We start from the raw sequence: 14153 nt of genomic DNA on the forward strand, positions 1-14153 counted from the left end.
TTCCAGGAGGCTTTGGTACGTGAACAGGACAATTTAATCAACAGCAACAGCTATGGGGCTTGTCTATAAGGAGATTCTACCTACTCTTCCTATCTTCTTTTATTGGCTCATCCATGTTCTCTGAGGTATGTTTCCCCACGGCCGCTGTTAGAGGTGGGAGTTCTTCCGCTAGCAGTTGACAATAGGCCCTTTTCCATCACTCTTCTTCACTCTTGCCCAAGGTCCTCTCCATTCTCTGAAACCAACTACCTCATACTTACAATGCTGGAGAAATTTAAGCGAAGCAAATGAACATTGAAGCCAGTTCCTTCTCGGGAGGTCTTTTCTCCCCACAGGACCATGGGGACCTCAGGCAGCCATACACCTTTGGTGGTGTAGACTCCTTACCCAATCTGCTTCCACATTGCCACCAAAATGATGAAAACAAAACCCATCAGAATTCACAGGAAGAATGGAAAACAATTTAATAAAATTATGAATCAGTTATGAAAACTTGAGCAAATAGTTTGCCATTTTTAGTTATAAAAGCAGGACTCCTGTTAGGTCGCCCAGGACTTGCAGCCCACACTTAGAAGGCCCCTGCTAGCCCGCGTTGTTCTGTGGGAATCAGCCTTGACTGGTGACCCCTCCAGCAGTAAATGCCTACAGAGCGGGGAGCGCCCACAGGACTTTTCATTTAGAATCCCTTGAAAGTTCCTAACTACTTACAATCCTTAAAGACTTTGTCTTTTTTTTTTTCTTCTCTTCTTAACTAGTAGAAGTTTAGCTGACTTTTCTATAACTCAGGAGGTGTCAGTGAAAGTAACTGTCATTTGTTTGCAAATGAACGCCAAGCTTTCTGAAAATGACTCCCATGTAAAATCCCCCAGAACACTCCTCCAGCCCTCTAGTTCATTTTAGATAGTTTCCTGTTCTCCCACCTCCATGGCACGCTGAGCAGACACTTTTAGTCAAAAAAAAAAAAAAAAGGCTATAAATAGCTGATTTTCCTGCCTGCTTCCTTCTCTAAGGCTTTCACAAAGAAGGTGAAACAAATCCACTAGAAACAAGAGCTCTCTGCGAGGGGTAAGAGGCAAGGCTATGAAAAACCAGATCCACAGGCCGAAAATTGTCATGTAGGTCGCTTTGACATATTGACTTATGCAATCATTGCTTAGAAAAAGAAACATTCTATTTCATGCCAGATGATCTCATGAACTTCAGTCAATTGAAAATATCTCATATGAGCTTTAATACTTTAAAACATATATTTATTGATTGTGTTGTTACAGTTGTCCCAATTTTTCCCCTGTGTCCCCCACCACCCATCACCCCCACTCCCCTCAGGCAATCCCCCCACCATTGTTCATGTCCATGGGTCATGTGTATAAGTTCTTTGGCTACTCCATTTCCTATCCTGTACTCTACATCCCCATAGCTATTCTACCTATTTGTACTGCTTAATCCCCTCACCTCTTCACCCATTCCCAAAACCCCCCTCCCATCTGGTAACCATCAAAACACTCTGTATCCATGATTCTGTCTCTGTTCTTGTTTACTTAATTTGTGTTTTAGATTCAATTGTTGATATATGTTTATATTGCCATTTTATTGTTCTAGTTTTGATCTTCTTCCTAAATAAGTCCCTTTAACATTTCATATAATAATGGTTTGAACTCATTTAGTTTTGTCTTCTCTGAGAAGCTCTTTATCTGCTCTTAATTCTAAATGATAGCTTTGCTGGGTGCAGCAGTCTTGGTTGTAGGTCCCTGCTTTTTATGTCATTGAATATGTCTTGCCAATCTCAATTAGCCTGCAAAGTTTCTTTTGAGAAATTGGCTGACAGTGTTATGGGAACTCCCCTGTAGGTAACAGACTGCTTTTCTCTTGCTGTACTTTAATTTCGATGTGTCTTGGTGTGGATCTGTTTACATTCATCTTGTTTGGGACTCTCTGTGCTTCCTGGACCTGAATGCCTGTTTTCTTCACCAAATCAGGGAAGTTTTCTTTCATTATTTTTTCAAATATATTTTCAATTGCTTGCTCTTTCTCTTCTCCTCCTGGCACCCCTGTGATGCAAATGTTGGTATGCTTGTAGCTGTCCCAGAGACTCCTTACCAGGGGTGTCCAACCTGTGGCCTGCTGCCACATATAGCCCAGAATGGCTGTGAATGTGGCCCAACACAAAATCATAAATTTATTTAAAACATTACGAGAATTTTTTGTGATTTAATGTGTGGCCCAAAACAACTCTTCTTCCAGTGTGGCACAGAGACACCAAAAGGTTGGACACTCCTGCTTACTCTAGCCTCTCTATTTTGGATTCTTTCTTCTTATTGTTCTGCCTGGTTTGTTTTTGTTTCCTTGTGTTTCACAACATTCATATGATTCTCAGCTTCTTCCACTCTACTGTTGATTCCCTGTAAATTGTTCATTTCCATTATATATCCTTCATTTCTGCCTGGCTCTTTTTTATGCTGTTGAAATACTCACTGAGTTCCTTGAGCATCCTTATAACCAGTGTTTTGAATTCTGCATCTGAGAGATTGCTCACCTCTATTTTGTTTAGTTCTTTTTCTGGAGTTTTGATCTGTTCTTTCATTTGAGACATGTTTCTTTGTCTCCTCATTTTGACAGCCTCCCTGTGTTTGTTTCTGTGTATTAGGTAGAGCCACTATGAGTTCCTGTCTTGATAGTGTGGCCTGTAGGGTACAGTGGCACAGCCTCCCCTGTCACCCAAACTGGGTACTCTAGGTGTGCCCTCCATGTAGGATGAGCAGATCTTCCTCTTGTAGTTGAGCCTTGATTGCTGTTGGCAGGTCAGTGGGAGAGATTTACCCAAGCCAGTCAGCTGCAAGGACTGGCTGTGACCACTGACCACCAGCCTCTGCCCTCCGTGGAAGATCAGCTATGCAGGGACAGAGTGGTGGTGCTCCAACATGGTTTGTAGTTGTCCAGCTGCTGCACAGACTCTGGGGTTTCCCAGGTGGTGCAAGAAAGGGTCAGCCCCTACCTGTGTTCTGCCCAGGGCCACCCAGCATGAGCTACAGTGCAATCTGAGATGGCTGCTAATTGCGTTGGGCTTGAAGGTTCCCAGGCAGAGCCAAACTGTGATCCAAAGCTGGCTGCTGCTAGTGCCGGGTCTGGAGCTGCTTAGGTTGGGTGGGGCACAGCCTCAGGTAAATGCCAGCTCAGGGCAAATAGTGTAAGCCAGGTAGATGGAGTCTCAGATATGGCTCTTCCCTGCCTGTTGTGTGGCTCTGTGGGGCAGGGCTCAGGAAAGGCAAAATGGCCTCTGCCTGCCTTTCTGTCTGAGAGAAAGCTGTCTTCCAGCCCTCACCCCGATGTCAGACACTTTAGTTCCTCCCTGTATACCACTCGTGCCTTTCAAGCTGCTACTCTGGTGGTACTGGAGCTCAGAGGGAGTGCATCTGAGTAAGTTTGGCACAGGCACTTTAAGAGGAACTTACAGGGAATCCAGTAGTTTTTTCACCGACTCAAATCCCACTGTTTTTTACAGCCAGAAGTTATGGGGACTTATCTTCTTGGCACTGAAACCCTGCGCTGGGGGGCCTGGTGTGAGGCTGGTACCCTTCACTCCCAAGATATTCCTCCTGAATTTTTATCCACCACACATGGCTGTTGGACCCACCTGTACCACGCATCCATATCTCCACATCCCCAAGTCTCCTACCTTTCTGGATTGATGTGATTTCTTTAGTTCCGTAGTTGTCACACTTATATTCAACTCAATTTCTGATGGTTCTGAGTCATCATTGGTGTGTAATTTAGTTGTAATTTTGATGTGGTTGTGTGAGAAGGCAAGCCATGTTTACCTATACCTCCATCTTGACCAGAAGTCCTGGAACTTTCATACTTTTAAAAAAATACATATTTGACTCTCATGCCACTTAAAAAAAGAAACCCAGCTGTTATTTATTAGATTTTATTGGTAAATCTAGATAACCCATTTCTGTAGATATTCTATGACAGGAAATTTGAAACTATCACCACAAAACTGTCCTTGATTACAGAGATCTTTTACTATCTGGCCTGACTCCTCTTTGTCTCCTATGCCTCTCTCCCCATTGTCAACACCACCAAATCTCCCAAATTTGCTTTATGGAACTCCCTGGAAGGCTGTACAGATGTTAAGCAAGACTTTAATATCATCCCTCACTGGTCTTACTGAAATCAACCTTAGAAATCAGAAATGTGAGGTTGATTATCCTCCCATCTATTTCCACCATCTCTTGTCATGCACCTTTTTGAGAAAAAGAGAATTGGGCTTAGCAGCACTTTCCTCTTCTTCTTTATTCCTCTTCTCCTTTCTTCCCTTGCTTTTTAGGTAGCTATTTTATAATACAATTTGGAATGAGAAACTATCAGTTTACAGATGAGGAACCCGAGGCCTGGAGAAATTAACTGGCATTCCCATGGCTCTTCAGTTGTGGGGGGTCGTGCAGAAGCAGGGGCAATAGGAAATCTTCCTCTTACTCCATCTGATAGCATTCCTCAATCATGTAGCACAAAACATTCATGTATCTTAACGTTTTGTATACTGAAGAAATTCTGCCTCCTGCCTCACCCCTTGCTTTTTTTCACTCTAGGCACTAGGTCTAATTTGGTTGTTGCTTAGTCAAGCCTATCATTTCTGGAGAGTGCGTCTCATTATGTCTTTCTTCTTTATGAACTCCCAGTGAACATGCACAGTCAATATAAGCAGGTATTAGAAAGAGCTTCAAAGGTCAGCCAGCTCAGTGCATTTTACATGTTTTAACCATGGAATTTCTTGTTCATATAAAACAATTTTAAAACAGAGCTTCTTATATGGAAACAAGAAGAAAAGGATTCAAATCCAAATCCCCTCCCCCCATCCACTGCCCTGCATCAAGTTTTTCTGAAGGCAGGGTGAGGGTTCCACAAGGCACAATTTGAAAACTGTTGTCCGTTCCTTTCCCAATAAGCAGATGTAAACTGTTGAAGAAAGAGGCTAATAACTGGGGTGAGGAGAGGGGTAGTCTGTATCTACTCTTGATAAATCAGAAAACACTGATAAAGTCCAAAGAATGTCAGGTAACTATCCCAAGCTTGGTAAGTTTGATTTGCAGCTCTCCCAAGCTGCTATCCTGGTGCCCTGTCCTTCATGAAAACACAACTGAGCATGGATCACCAAGAATTCATGATTGGCTCACACTATAAAATCACTTCTTGGCTATTACAGACAATTCTTATGTCACCCCCATACCCTACTCCTCAACTGTGGCCCAGAGAGAGGGGTTTACTTTTCTAAGAACACAGAGGCCCTTTGATTTCCAGTCTAGAGCCCTGGATGCCCTGCACGTGATCACATGCTGGATGCAGTGCACGTGATGATAAATGATGGCAAGACGAGGAAGAGGAGAAGGAATAGAAAGGGAGAGAAAAAAGGACTATAATTTATTGAAAAACTTTATGGCCCTATGCTTAAACATATATTGTCCTTATTTCTGAAAGTTACTAGGGTAGTTGTTCATACACTCATTTTATACAAAATGGAAGTGATTAATGTGCTTAAGATTATGCTGCTATTAACCAGAGACATTAAAGTTAAGAACAATGTAACAATGGTCAGGGGGGAGTGGGGAGGGGACAGTGAGTAGAGGGGATTACAGGAACTACTAGAAAGGACACATGGACAAAATCAAGGGGGAGGGTGGAGGTGGGGGAGGGAGGTGGGTTCGGCTGGGGTGGGGTGGAGGGATGGGGAGAAAAGGCATACAGCTGTAACTGAATGACAATAAAATTTTTTTTTAAAAGATTATGCTGCTATTAAGTGATGGAACGAAGATTTAAAACCTCATTGGTCTGATTCCAAAATCTGTTCACTTTCTGCCATATCATGCTGTCTCTGCTGTGTAAACATGACCTTTGGTATTTTCCTACAGGAATGTTTCTTGGTGAGAATTTATTTTAATAACAATTTTTTAAATAATTAACTATGGTTGAAAACAGATTCTACTTTTATGCTTAAATGTAAACCTAAGTCTAGTGGCGGGAGGGCGGGGAGCTCTGCCCACAGGGCTCCCTCCACCCCACCGGCCACCAAGAATGAGAATAAATCTACCAAGACATGATCTGCTTGGGGAGGAAATGTGGCCAATCTCTCAAAGGAGAAGGGCCAGGAGCCTTTTCCTCAATGGGCTTTTATTGGGTTCAGTCTGCACAGGAATATAGGTAAAGCTCATCAATCATTGTCAGGCAGTAAGGATCAAACAATAGATAACATACAAAGAACTCTGAGGGCAGAGTCAGATAGCTAAAGGGCCATAAAACTTTGGGAAACAAACTCATTTCAGGCTTGGACCCTTATCATTTAAATGGAGGGTATTAGCAAAGCAGGTTTCACAGGGTTTTATGTATTCCTTCTTAGGCCTGATCGCCCCAGGGAATCTGCCCTTTCCAGCACAGGACTGCACCACCCTCTGTCATTGTTTCAGGCTTAAGTCTGGCAGGGGAAGTAAGGCAGCTAAGAGATTAGGAGACTTCTTGCAGACAGAATGAGGACTCAGGCTATGCCAAAGCCAAGGGGCAAGGGTCCATCACCACCTTTTTCTCCAGCCCCCCAAGTCCTTCCCTGAGGGCCTCTTCTTGACCGTGCCTGTCATAGGTCATCCTTCCCTTAAGGAATCTTACCTGTCATTGGCTAACTGGTCAGGCTCAGGGCCAAGCAGGGTAAAGTAAAGTGGGCAGAGGTGGCACCCCTGCCAGGGAGGTAAGCTTTGTCTCCTTCATGGCTTAGAGTCCCAAGGTCTCTCACTCAGCCTTAGTCATGGGGGTTTACAGCTTCTGAAACCAGGCAGGGCGGTTCCTAACAGTCTAGTTTAGAGAGTGATCATGTTAGAAAACAAATAATATATGTGATTAATTTGCAAAGTCCAACAAATAAAATATTAAATTGTATTAGAACATTACTTCATGAAACTGGAAAGTTATATCTCAATCTATGAAAGAACCATTGCTCAAGGCTGTTTTGGCTTATTTGTTTCCATGAGAAACAATACTATTGACTCCTTCAGATTCCACCCTGATTGCAGTTACAACATTTTTAAAATACTACAAGGTTATGTCCAGATAAGTGGTGTCTTCCAATTTACTATCCTTTGCTTGGATTAATTGGTGATGTTTGCTTCTGTAGGAAGTAATTTCACCGAAATGATGAGGAACTATATTTTGTCCTTTTGGGAGACCAGGTAGTTATTTCCCAGATATATTGTGAGCCAGAATTCTGTTTGGTACCTGAGCTCCATTTAACCCTGATTATTAACTAAATATTGGGGAAGTTCACCAACTTTACTATCTGTTAAATTATTACTTTGTGTTGAAGGAAAAGATATGTTTCTCTAAAGCTATGCCTTTAGAATGCTCCTAAATTACCTTATAAAAGTATAACCAAATTTAGTCAGATAATATCCAGGGCAGAGCACTTAATGTATGTCAGCCTAGAGGTGGCTGTTTCTATCCAATGCATAAATGGTGCTATTATCAGATATTAGTAAAGCTTAAACTAAATTCCTCTAATAAATAACCCTAAATATTCTCAAACTTTTAAAACCCATCAGGGTAAAAGGTGCCATATTCAATTATGAGCTTGGAAGTCAACGTAGTCTTTCTTACTCTGCTTCTCAGCTTATTTTGGATTTTTCCTCATGTACATGTATCTCATTGCATATAATTCCGTGTTCTAGCAAGCCCTTATTTAATGCTCTCCTTTGTCTGTTTAAGTCTATATGAAGTTCATTTAAAGTCACAGATACAATCTTAAGTTCCACAGCCTTCACTTTCTCTTGGTTTACTATTTTATAAAATATCCCTATGCATTAAAATGAAATGTTAATTATTCACTTCATAGGAACTTGTAAATGACTAACAAATGAAAGAATTCACTAAAATTAAACCATGCCAATTTAATCTCATTTATGTTTTTGAAAGTTTTATTAGATTAATGAATGAATAGAATCTAATGTCTTTCTTAGCTCAGTGGAGAATCCACCCAAGTATCATAATATATAATCCCTTTGCATCTTCCAGACCATGAGTGTAGAATGGAAAATTTTGTTGAATGATTTAATAGAACCACTATTCTTAACAAGTCTTTCATTCTTTAGCGCCTGTGTGACCCAGCTGAACTCCAGGAGAGGTGACTAGATAGAGGTGGGAAAGGGTTAAAGACCAGTTTGGTGAAAGGAACAGAATATCTAGAGGGCCAACCACCTGGCTGTAGAGAATAAGTAAATGGAGGACAGGATTGAGTGTCTGGATGACAAGATGATATGAAATCATTTTTTTCTAAAATACTCAAATTTGCCAAAGATGGAGGATATGGTCTAGTCCAGAGGCCAAGCCCAAGCAATTTAACTCTCTGGGCAGGATTTTTCAGGACAAGCAATGGTGGGAAATGAGAAAGAGCAGGGACAGACTTCCCAGAGAGCATAGGAGGCATCAGACTCCTGAGTCCAACAACCAGTCCGCTGGCCCCAGAGGCAGTGGGGCTGCCCAGGCCCTAAAGAAAATGCTGGACAGACAGCAGAGCACTGGTGGTGAGGAAAAGCATCCTCAGCATCAGCACCAGGCCAGCAACACTGCACCCAGAATATGAGATGCAACCGGGGCTGCCCTTGAAGACATGAAAGCTCATAGGCGTGAGAAAAGCAGAAACGGCAAGTCTGGGAATGACAGGTGGGTTTATTATTGCAGCAAAACCTAGCTGCATCCCCAGATCATACAACTGAGAATGGAGGGAGCTATTAGATCAGGAAGATTTTTCTAACAAAGTCATCAGATCCTAAGTAAGGAGAGGAACTTATTATTATTAAAAATGTATAAAGAAAGGATGGATATAGCAAAGGAAATTTCCTAATTTGGAGGAATGACTATTTGCTTTTGAATCAAATAGCCTAGTTCTGTGCTGTCCAATATGGTAGCTAATAGCCTCATGTGGCTATTTAAATCTACAATAACTAGCCCTGGCTGGTGTGGCTCCGTGGATCGAGCACCAGCTCTGCAAACCAAAGGGTCACTGATTCGATTCCCAATCAGGGCACATGCCTGGGTTGCAGGCCAGGTTCCCTGTTGACGGTGTGTGAGAGGCAACCACGCATTAATGTTTTTCTCCCTCTTTCTCCCTCCCTTTCCCTTTCTCTAAACCTAAATAAATAAAACCTTTAAAAATATAAATAAATACATTTACAATATGTTAATGATAAAAATTTAATTGCTCGGTCACAGTAGCCACATTTCTAGTGCTCAGCACCCACGTATGGCTGGTGTTTACCATATTGGACAACACAAATACACAATATTCCCATCATCACAGAAAGCTCTTTGAGACAGCGTTCCTCTTCTTTGGGTTGGTTTTGTGCGTGTGTGCCTGTTTTAATATATTGATTTCTACTAGATTTGGGTTTTTCCCTGAGAAGGTAACCTCCTGTTGTGATTTCTCTGTGCTCAGCAGTGTCAGAGCTGTCTGTACTTGTCTGTACTTGTCTGTGTGTCCGTGGGGGCACAGGGAGGCTCAGTGAAGGGGGCTGCCTGTGTGAATGCCTGTTCCTCCACCCCCTCACTAGGTGGCATTAGATTAACCATTCCACCACTCTTTACTTGTGTGTCTTTGTTTGCAAAAAGACTCACCTTGTGGAGTTCTTTTGAGGAATAAATTCTAAAAAGTACTCAGTTTTCATTAAGGACAACCAACTGGCCTGGAGTTTCTAGAAAAGCGGGGATTTCCCCCAGATTTTCTGCGAGCATTTATCAGTCACTCCTTACGCACAGAGCACTGTGCTGGACGCATCACTGTTTCCCTCGATCTGCGGTCAGCCCTGGCGCTGGTCCTTCCAGCAGCCCTGCTCTGCTCCTACTTTGTACTGTATGCCTGACTCCCCGTACCCAACCAGGCAGTAGCTAGAATAACATTTCCATTCATACTCTGAGCTTTGTACCGAAGGTCTGTCTCAGACACTAAGCCACATCTGTGATTCTCTTCCTCATTTATAAAAGAAATCTGCAAAACTTTCCTCCCACTACATTTATTTGTAAATTACAATCTTTTGGCACTTCTAGGAGCTAAACCCATGTGCAAATGAACTTAGAAGTTGGCGAGGCTTAGTAATTTCTGCTGCTGCCAGTCACACAGTTGGTGCCAATCAGAGGCCCCCTCCCCCACCAACAGGCAGGGTTTGCACCTTACCTGAGAAACTTCGGCCTACATCTCATGTTCTCCTGCCTTTGACAAGCAAAGGACAAGAGCTTTCTAGAGAGACCCTTGGAGGACTCACTGTGGGCTTTCCAGGGCAGTGCTTACTTTACCCTTCATTCACCTAAACAAGCAAGTCTCACACCTTCCCTTTGCATACTAAAAATTTAATGTACCAATTTATGAGTGGTAATGTGAGACTTAAGCACACCATTATGAATTGTAAATATAATTATCTATTTTCTTAATAGGCAATAGTATCATAGACTAATAACCAGGATATGCTTTCTAAAGTAGTTTCTGTTTTAGGGAAACGGGTATAACCAAAAATGTGCTGTCTGGCCTCCTTTGTTTACTTACCAAGATTCAAAAATCATGTTTCCTCATACTACACTCTGAAACCACATGTTATTTGGCCATATTTGAGGCCTGGAAAGAGAAATTGCTTCAGCCCAGCAAGCTGGGAAAATGTCTTTGGTCACTGGCCAGTTGGGAAACCTTAGTTTTCAGAAAGGCCTTTCTAGGAAAGCTTACTAAGGCAAGGCTCCCTAATGGAGAACTCAGAGGCTTTCCAGGCCTGGAGCATTCACCAGGAGGTTACTTATAGGTTTGAAGCCCAGAAGCAGAACTGAGGAGCAGTTTGACTGACTTCTGAAGTAATCCTACCTTGAGTAGACCCTTCGGTGGATGGAGGATGGGGAGGGAGATTGAGGAGAACTCAAGTGCAGAAAGGCTGGGCATACCTACCCACCTCATTCAAGTATTCTTAGGCTAGGCTGGGAACTTCAGGGTGGGCAAGAACGAACTCCAGGGGGTTAGTAAATTCCTAATATTCCATTATAAATTTGGGGGGAGAGTTTGTATCCATTTTGGTTGGGAGAAAAGTCCTTAACTTTTATCATATTCTCAAAAGAGGTGAAGAGCCATGAATCATGATATTGTTAAAATCAGGTAGTTTTTTCCTTAAAAACTTAAAGCTGATTACTTTTCTTCTTTTTTATAATAGTTCATTTGAAAAGCTTTTTTGGTTGTAACCTTAGACTCATTGGAGGAGTGTGCAGTTATTAAAGAGTTATTGTGGGAGGATATTACCTGAAATAGGTAAGTCCTCTTTTGGAACTTGAATATCCTATTACAAAGTAAAGCTTGCAATAGGACTTATTCTGAAGAAGCTTCCCCTGAGTGATCAATCCAAATAGCAAAAGCTGAGGGTCCGCTGTGTATAAGGGTTGCAGCATAGAGGAGAGGGGAATTCAAAGATTTGTGAAATAGTTCCTACTCTCAGAGAGTTTGTAGTCTCATGGAACACTACATAGTTAAATAAATATAATACAAGGCAAAGTAAGAAGTATGAAGATAACTGAACAAAGAATGTGGAGGCTTATAGGAACTAGAATTCCAACCTGAGGTTTAGGAAAGGAAGGGTAGAGGAGAAGAAAGGTTCTTCAACTGCAAATGCTGTATCTCTGAAGCTTTGCTGTCATTTTTATGAAAGCGTATTGAGAGAAATTTCTCTTGGCATTTTCCCATGTTTATTAGTCTCTCAGTAATTCAACCCTGCATCCCCAAGGCCTAACATAGTGCCTGGCAAACACCATTTATGTGCGGATGGATGGACAGTGGATGGTTGGTCACAGGCAGGAGAGCGAGTGTCCAAGTGAGAGGGAGGGAGAGAAGAAGAAGTAGACTGCGCATGCTTGCATGTCCTTATTTCAGCAGCCAGCTCAGTTCAGAGTTTTGTAGGAGAGCAGTCGGAGAGATTTAAAACATGGGTGTTTCCATGGGTCAGAAGTCTGGACACAGCCTTCCTCAGCTGAGTACCGTGCTCAAGGCCTCCCAAGGCTGAAATAAAGGTATCAGCTGGCCTGGGCTCGTATCTGCTGACTCTGGAGAAGACTCTGAATTCAGTTCCTTGTAGCTATACAACTGAGGTCCCTTCATCTGCCAGCCAACAAACACACATTGGGCTTTTATCATGCGTTGAATCTCTCACTAATTATGCTACATCTCGCTGACTTCCTCTTTTGCACCCAGCCAGAAGAAAGCTCTTTATTGTATTGTGTTGTATTGTATTGTATTGTATTGTATTGAAAAAATACACATAAACTCTTCTATTAAGGGCTCCCTTGATTGCATTGGGTCCACCAGATTAAATCAGGATGATGTACCTATTTTAAGATCTCTGATTAATAATAACCTTATGGCATCTGCAGAGTCCCTTTTGCCATGCAACATACATATTCACAGGTGTGACATCAGGGGGTGGGGATCTGTCTACCACAGTAGTTATCAGCAGAGTGAGTAAATATAATAGCAGATTGGTGAGGGCAGTATCTCCACTGACAGCCGTGCAATTCTAAGGCCATGAAGTTAATTCTAGGAAGAACAAACACAGTTTTAGAGCCAGGCAGCTGTGTTCAAACCCTGTGTTTTACTGAATATTCACTGTGAGTGCATTGTTAACCTCTCCCTGCCTCGGTCTCCTCCTCCGTAATGTGGAGATAATAATACATACACACAGGGATATGGAAAGGGTTAAATGACTTAATGCAAAGGGCATAGAACAGTACTTGGAAAAGAGACATATAGAATGCCTCAATAAATGCTATTACTTTTATTAAGCCTGAAAATATGGTGGCAGTAATGTAAAATAAAACAACAAAACAGATTTAAGAGCCACTGCAGAAGTTACTGTTAAAGATTACAATTTCGTTCAGTCAGGCTTTTGATGAAATGAAATCCTATAGCATCTGTGTTCGTTCCCTACTGCTGCTGTAACAAGATACAGCTCAAGATAACACCAATTTACTAACTTACTGTTCTGGAGGTCGGAAGTCTGAGATGGGTCTCAGTGAGCTAAAATCATAGATTCAGCAGAGCTTTGTCCCTTCTGGAGGTTCTAGGGAAGAATTCATTTTCATGTTTTCTCCAGCTTCTAGAGGCATTCTGCATTCCTTGACTCCTAGCTACTTCTTCGATCTTCAAAGCCAGCAATCACATCACTCTGATCTCTGCTTCTGTGGTCAGATCCCCTTTTCTGACCCTTCCACCCCTCACAAAGACCCTTGTAATCACATTGGGACCACCTAGGTGACTAGGATATTCTTCCCATCTCATGGTCATTAACGTAATCACATCTGCAAAATCACCTTTGTAAGGTAACACATTCACAGGTCACATGAATTTAGATGTGGGCATCTATGCAGAACCAATTCTACCTGCTATAGAAACTACCACCTGGTGCATGATATGTTTTTAAAGCCAAATATCATGTTTAAGTTGTTTACGAAACATGTCAAATCATCCATTCAGTGCATATGATCTAAACGAAATCACTGTGTATGTACAGTCGCACCTGGGTATTTCTTTTACGTAGAGGTGGAATGAAAGGGCCATCAACTTCTGTGATTGGTAGACTATTCCAAACAATTAGACTATATTACTATTTTAGGTCACTTACACTATTTAAACTATATTAGTCTCTTTTAACCTATTTTAGGCTATTTTAAATGATTGGGTCTAGATTCCTCTTTGCCCACGAATTAATTACATATTTGCTGCTTCCTTTTTATCTAAAAAGTTTATTATTCACTTTACAGTAAAACACCAATTTTTTATATCACTTGAAAACTCCTTCCAATATCTGTAAGTATAAATACATACATTTTACACATTTTCAATGATTGCCTTTTGTTGTTCACGGTATTATTTTTAATTTGAGGAGCACAAACAAACATCAGGCGCTCTGATAAAGACCGGAAGACAAGGTTGAAATAGAAGACTGACTCCTGCCCTCCAGGAGCTCTCATGGCACCGGAAGCGGGGAGGAATCCTGGTGGTAGGAATAGTTGAAAAGGAGGAGACATGTTTAAACTATAGAATTGCCTGGTCATGCAGGTTGAGTGACTGGGTTGTCAGAAAGGGAAGGGTAGAAATGAAAAAT

At 41.8% G+C, this 14153-nt stretch overlaps 1 protein-coding gene across 9 annotated transcripts in view; it reads left to right on the top strand.

Annotated features, from left to right (window-relative positions):
- The window catches only part of DLGAP1 (DLG associated protein 1), an 828057-nt gene that overhangs the window by 521609 nt on the left and 292295 nt on the right, over positions 1-14153 (top strand). For 2 of the 9 annotated variants that reach the window (XM_053912689.1, XM_053912693.2), the window contains exon 2: positions 9416-9421. The exons of the other annotated variants lie outside the window; for them this stretch is intronic. In XM_053912689.1, the coding sequence (XP_053768664.1) occupies positions 9416-9421 (6 nt within the window). The remainder of the gene's footprint in view (positions 1-9415; positions 9422-14153) is intronic. 9 annotated transcript variants of the gene reach the window in all.

The sequence above is a fragment of the Desmodus rotundus genome, chromosome 10 (genome assembly GCF_022682495.2).
Source record: "Desmodus rotundus isolate HL8 chromosome 10, HLdesRot8A.1, whole genome shotgun sequence".
NCBI classification, from domain to species: domain Eukaryota; kingdom Metazoa; phylum Chordata; class Mammalia; order Chiroptera; family Phyllostomidae; genus Desmodus; species Desmodus rotundus.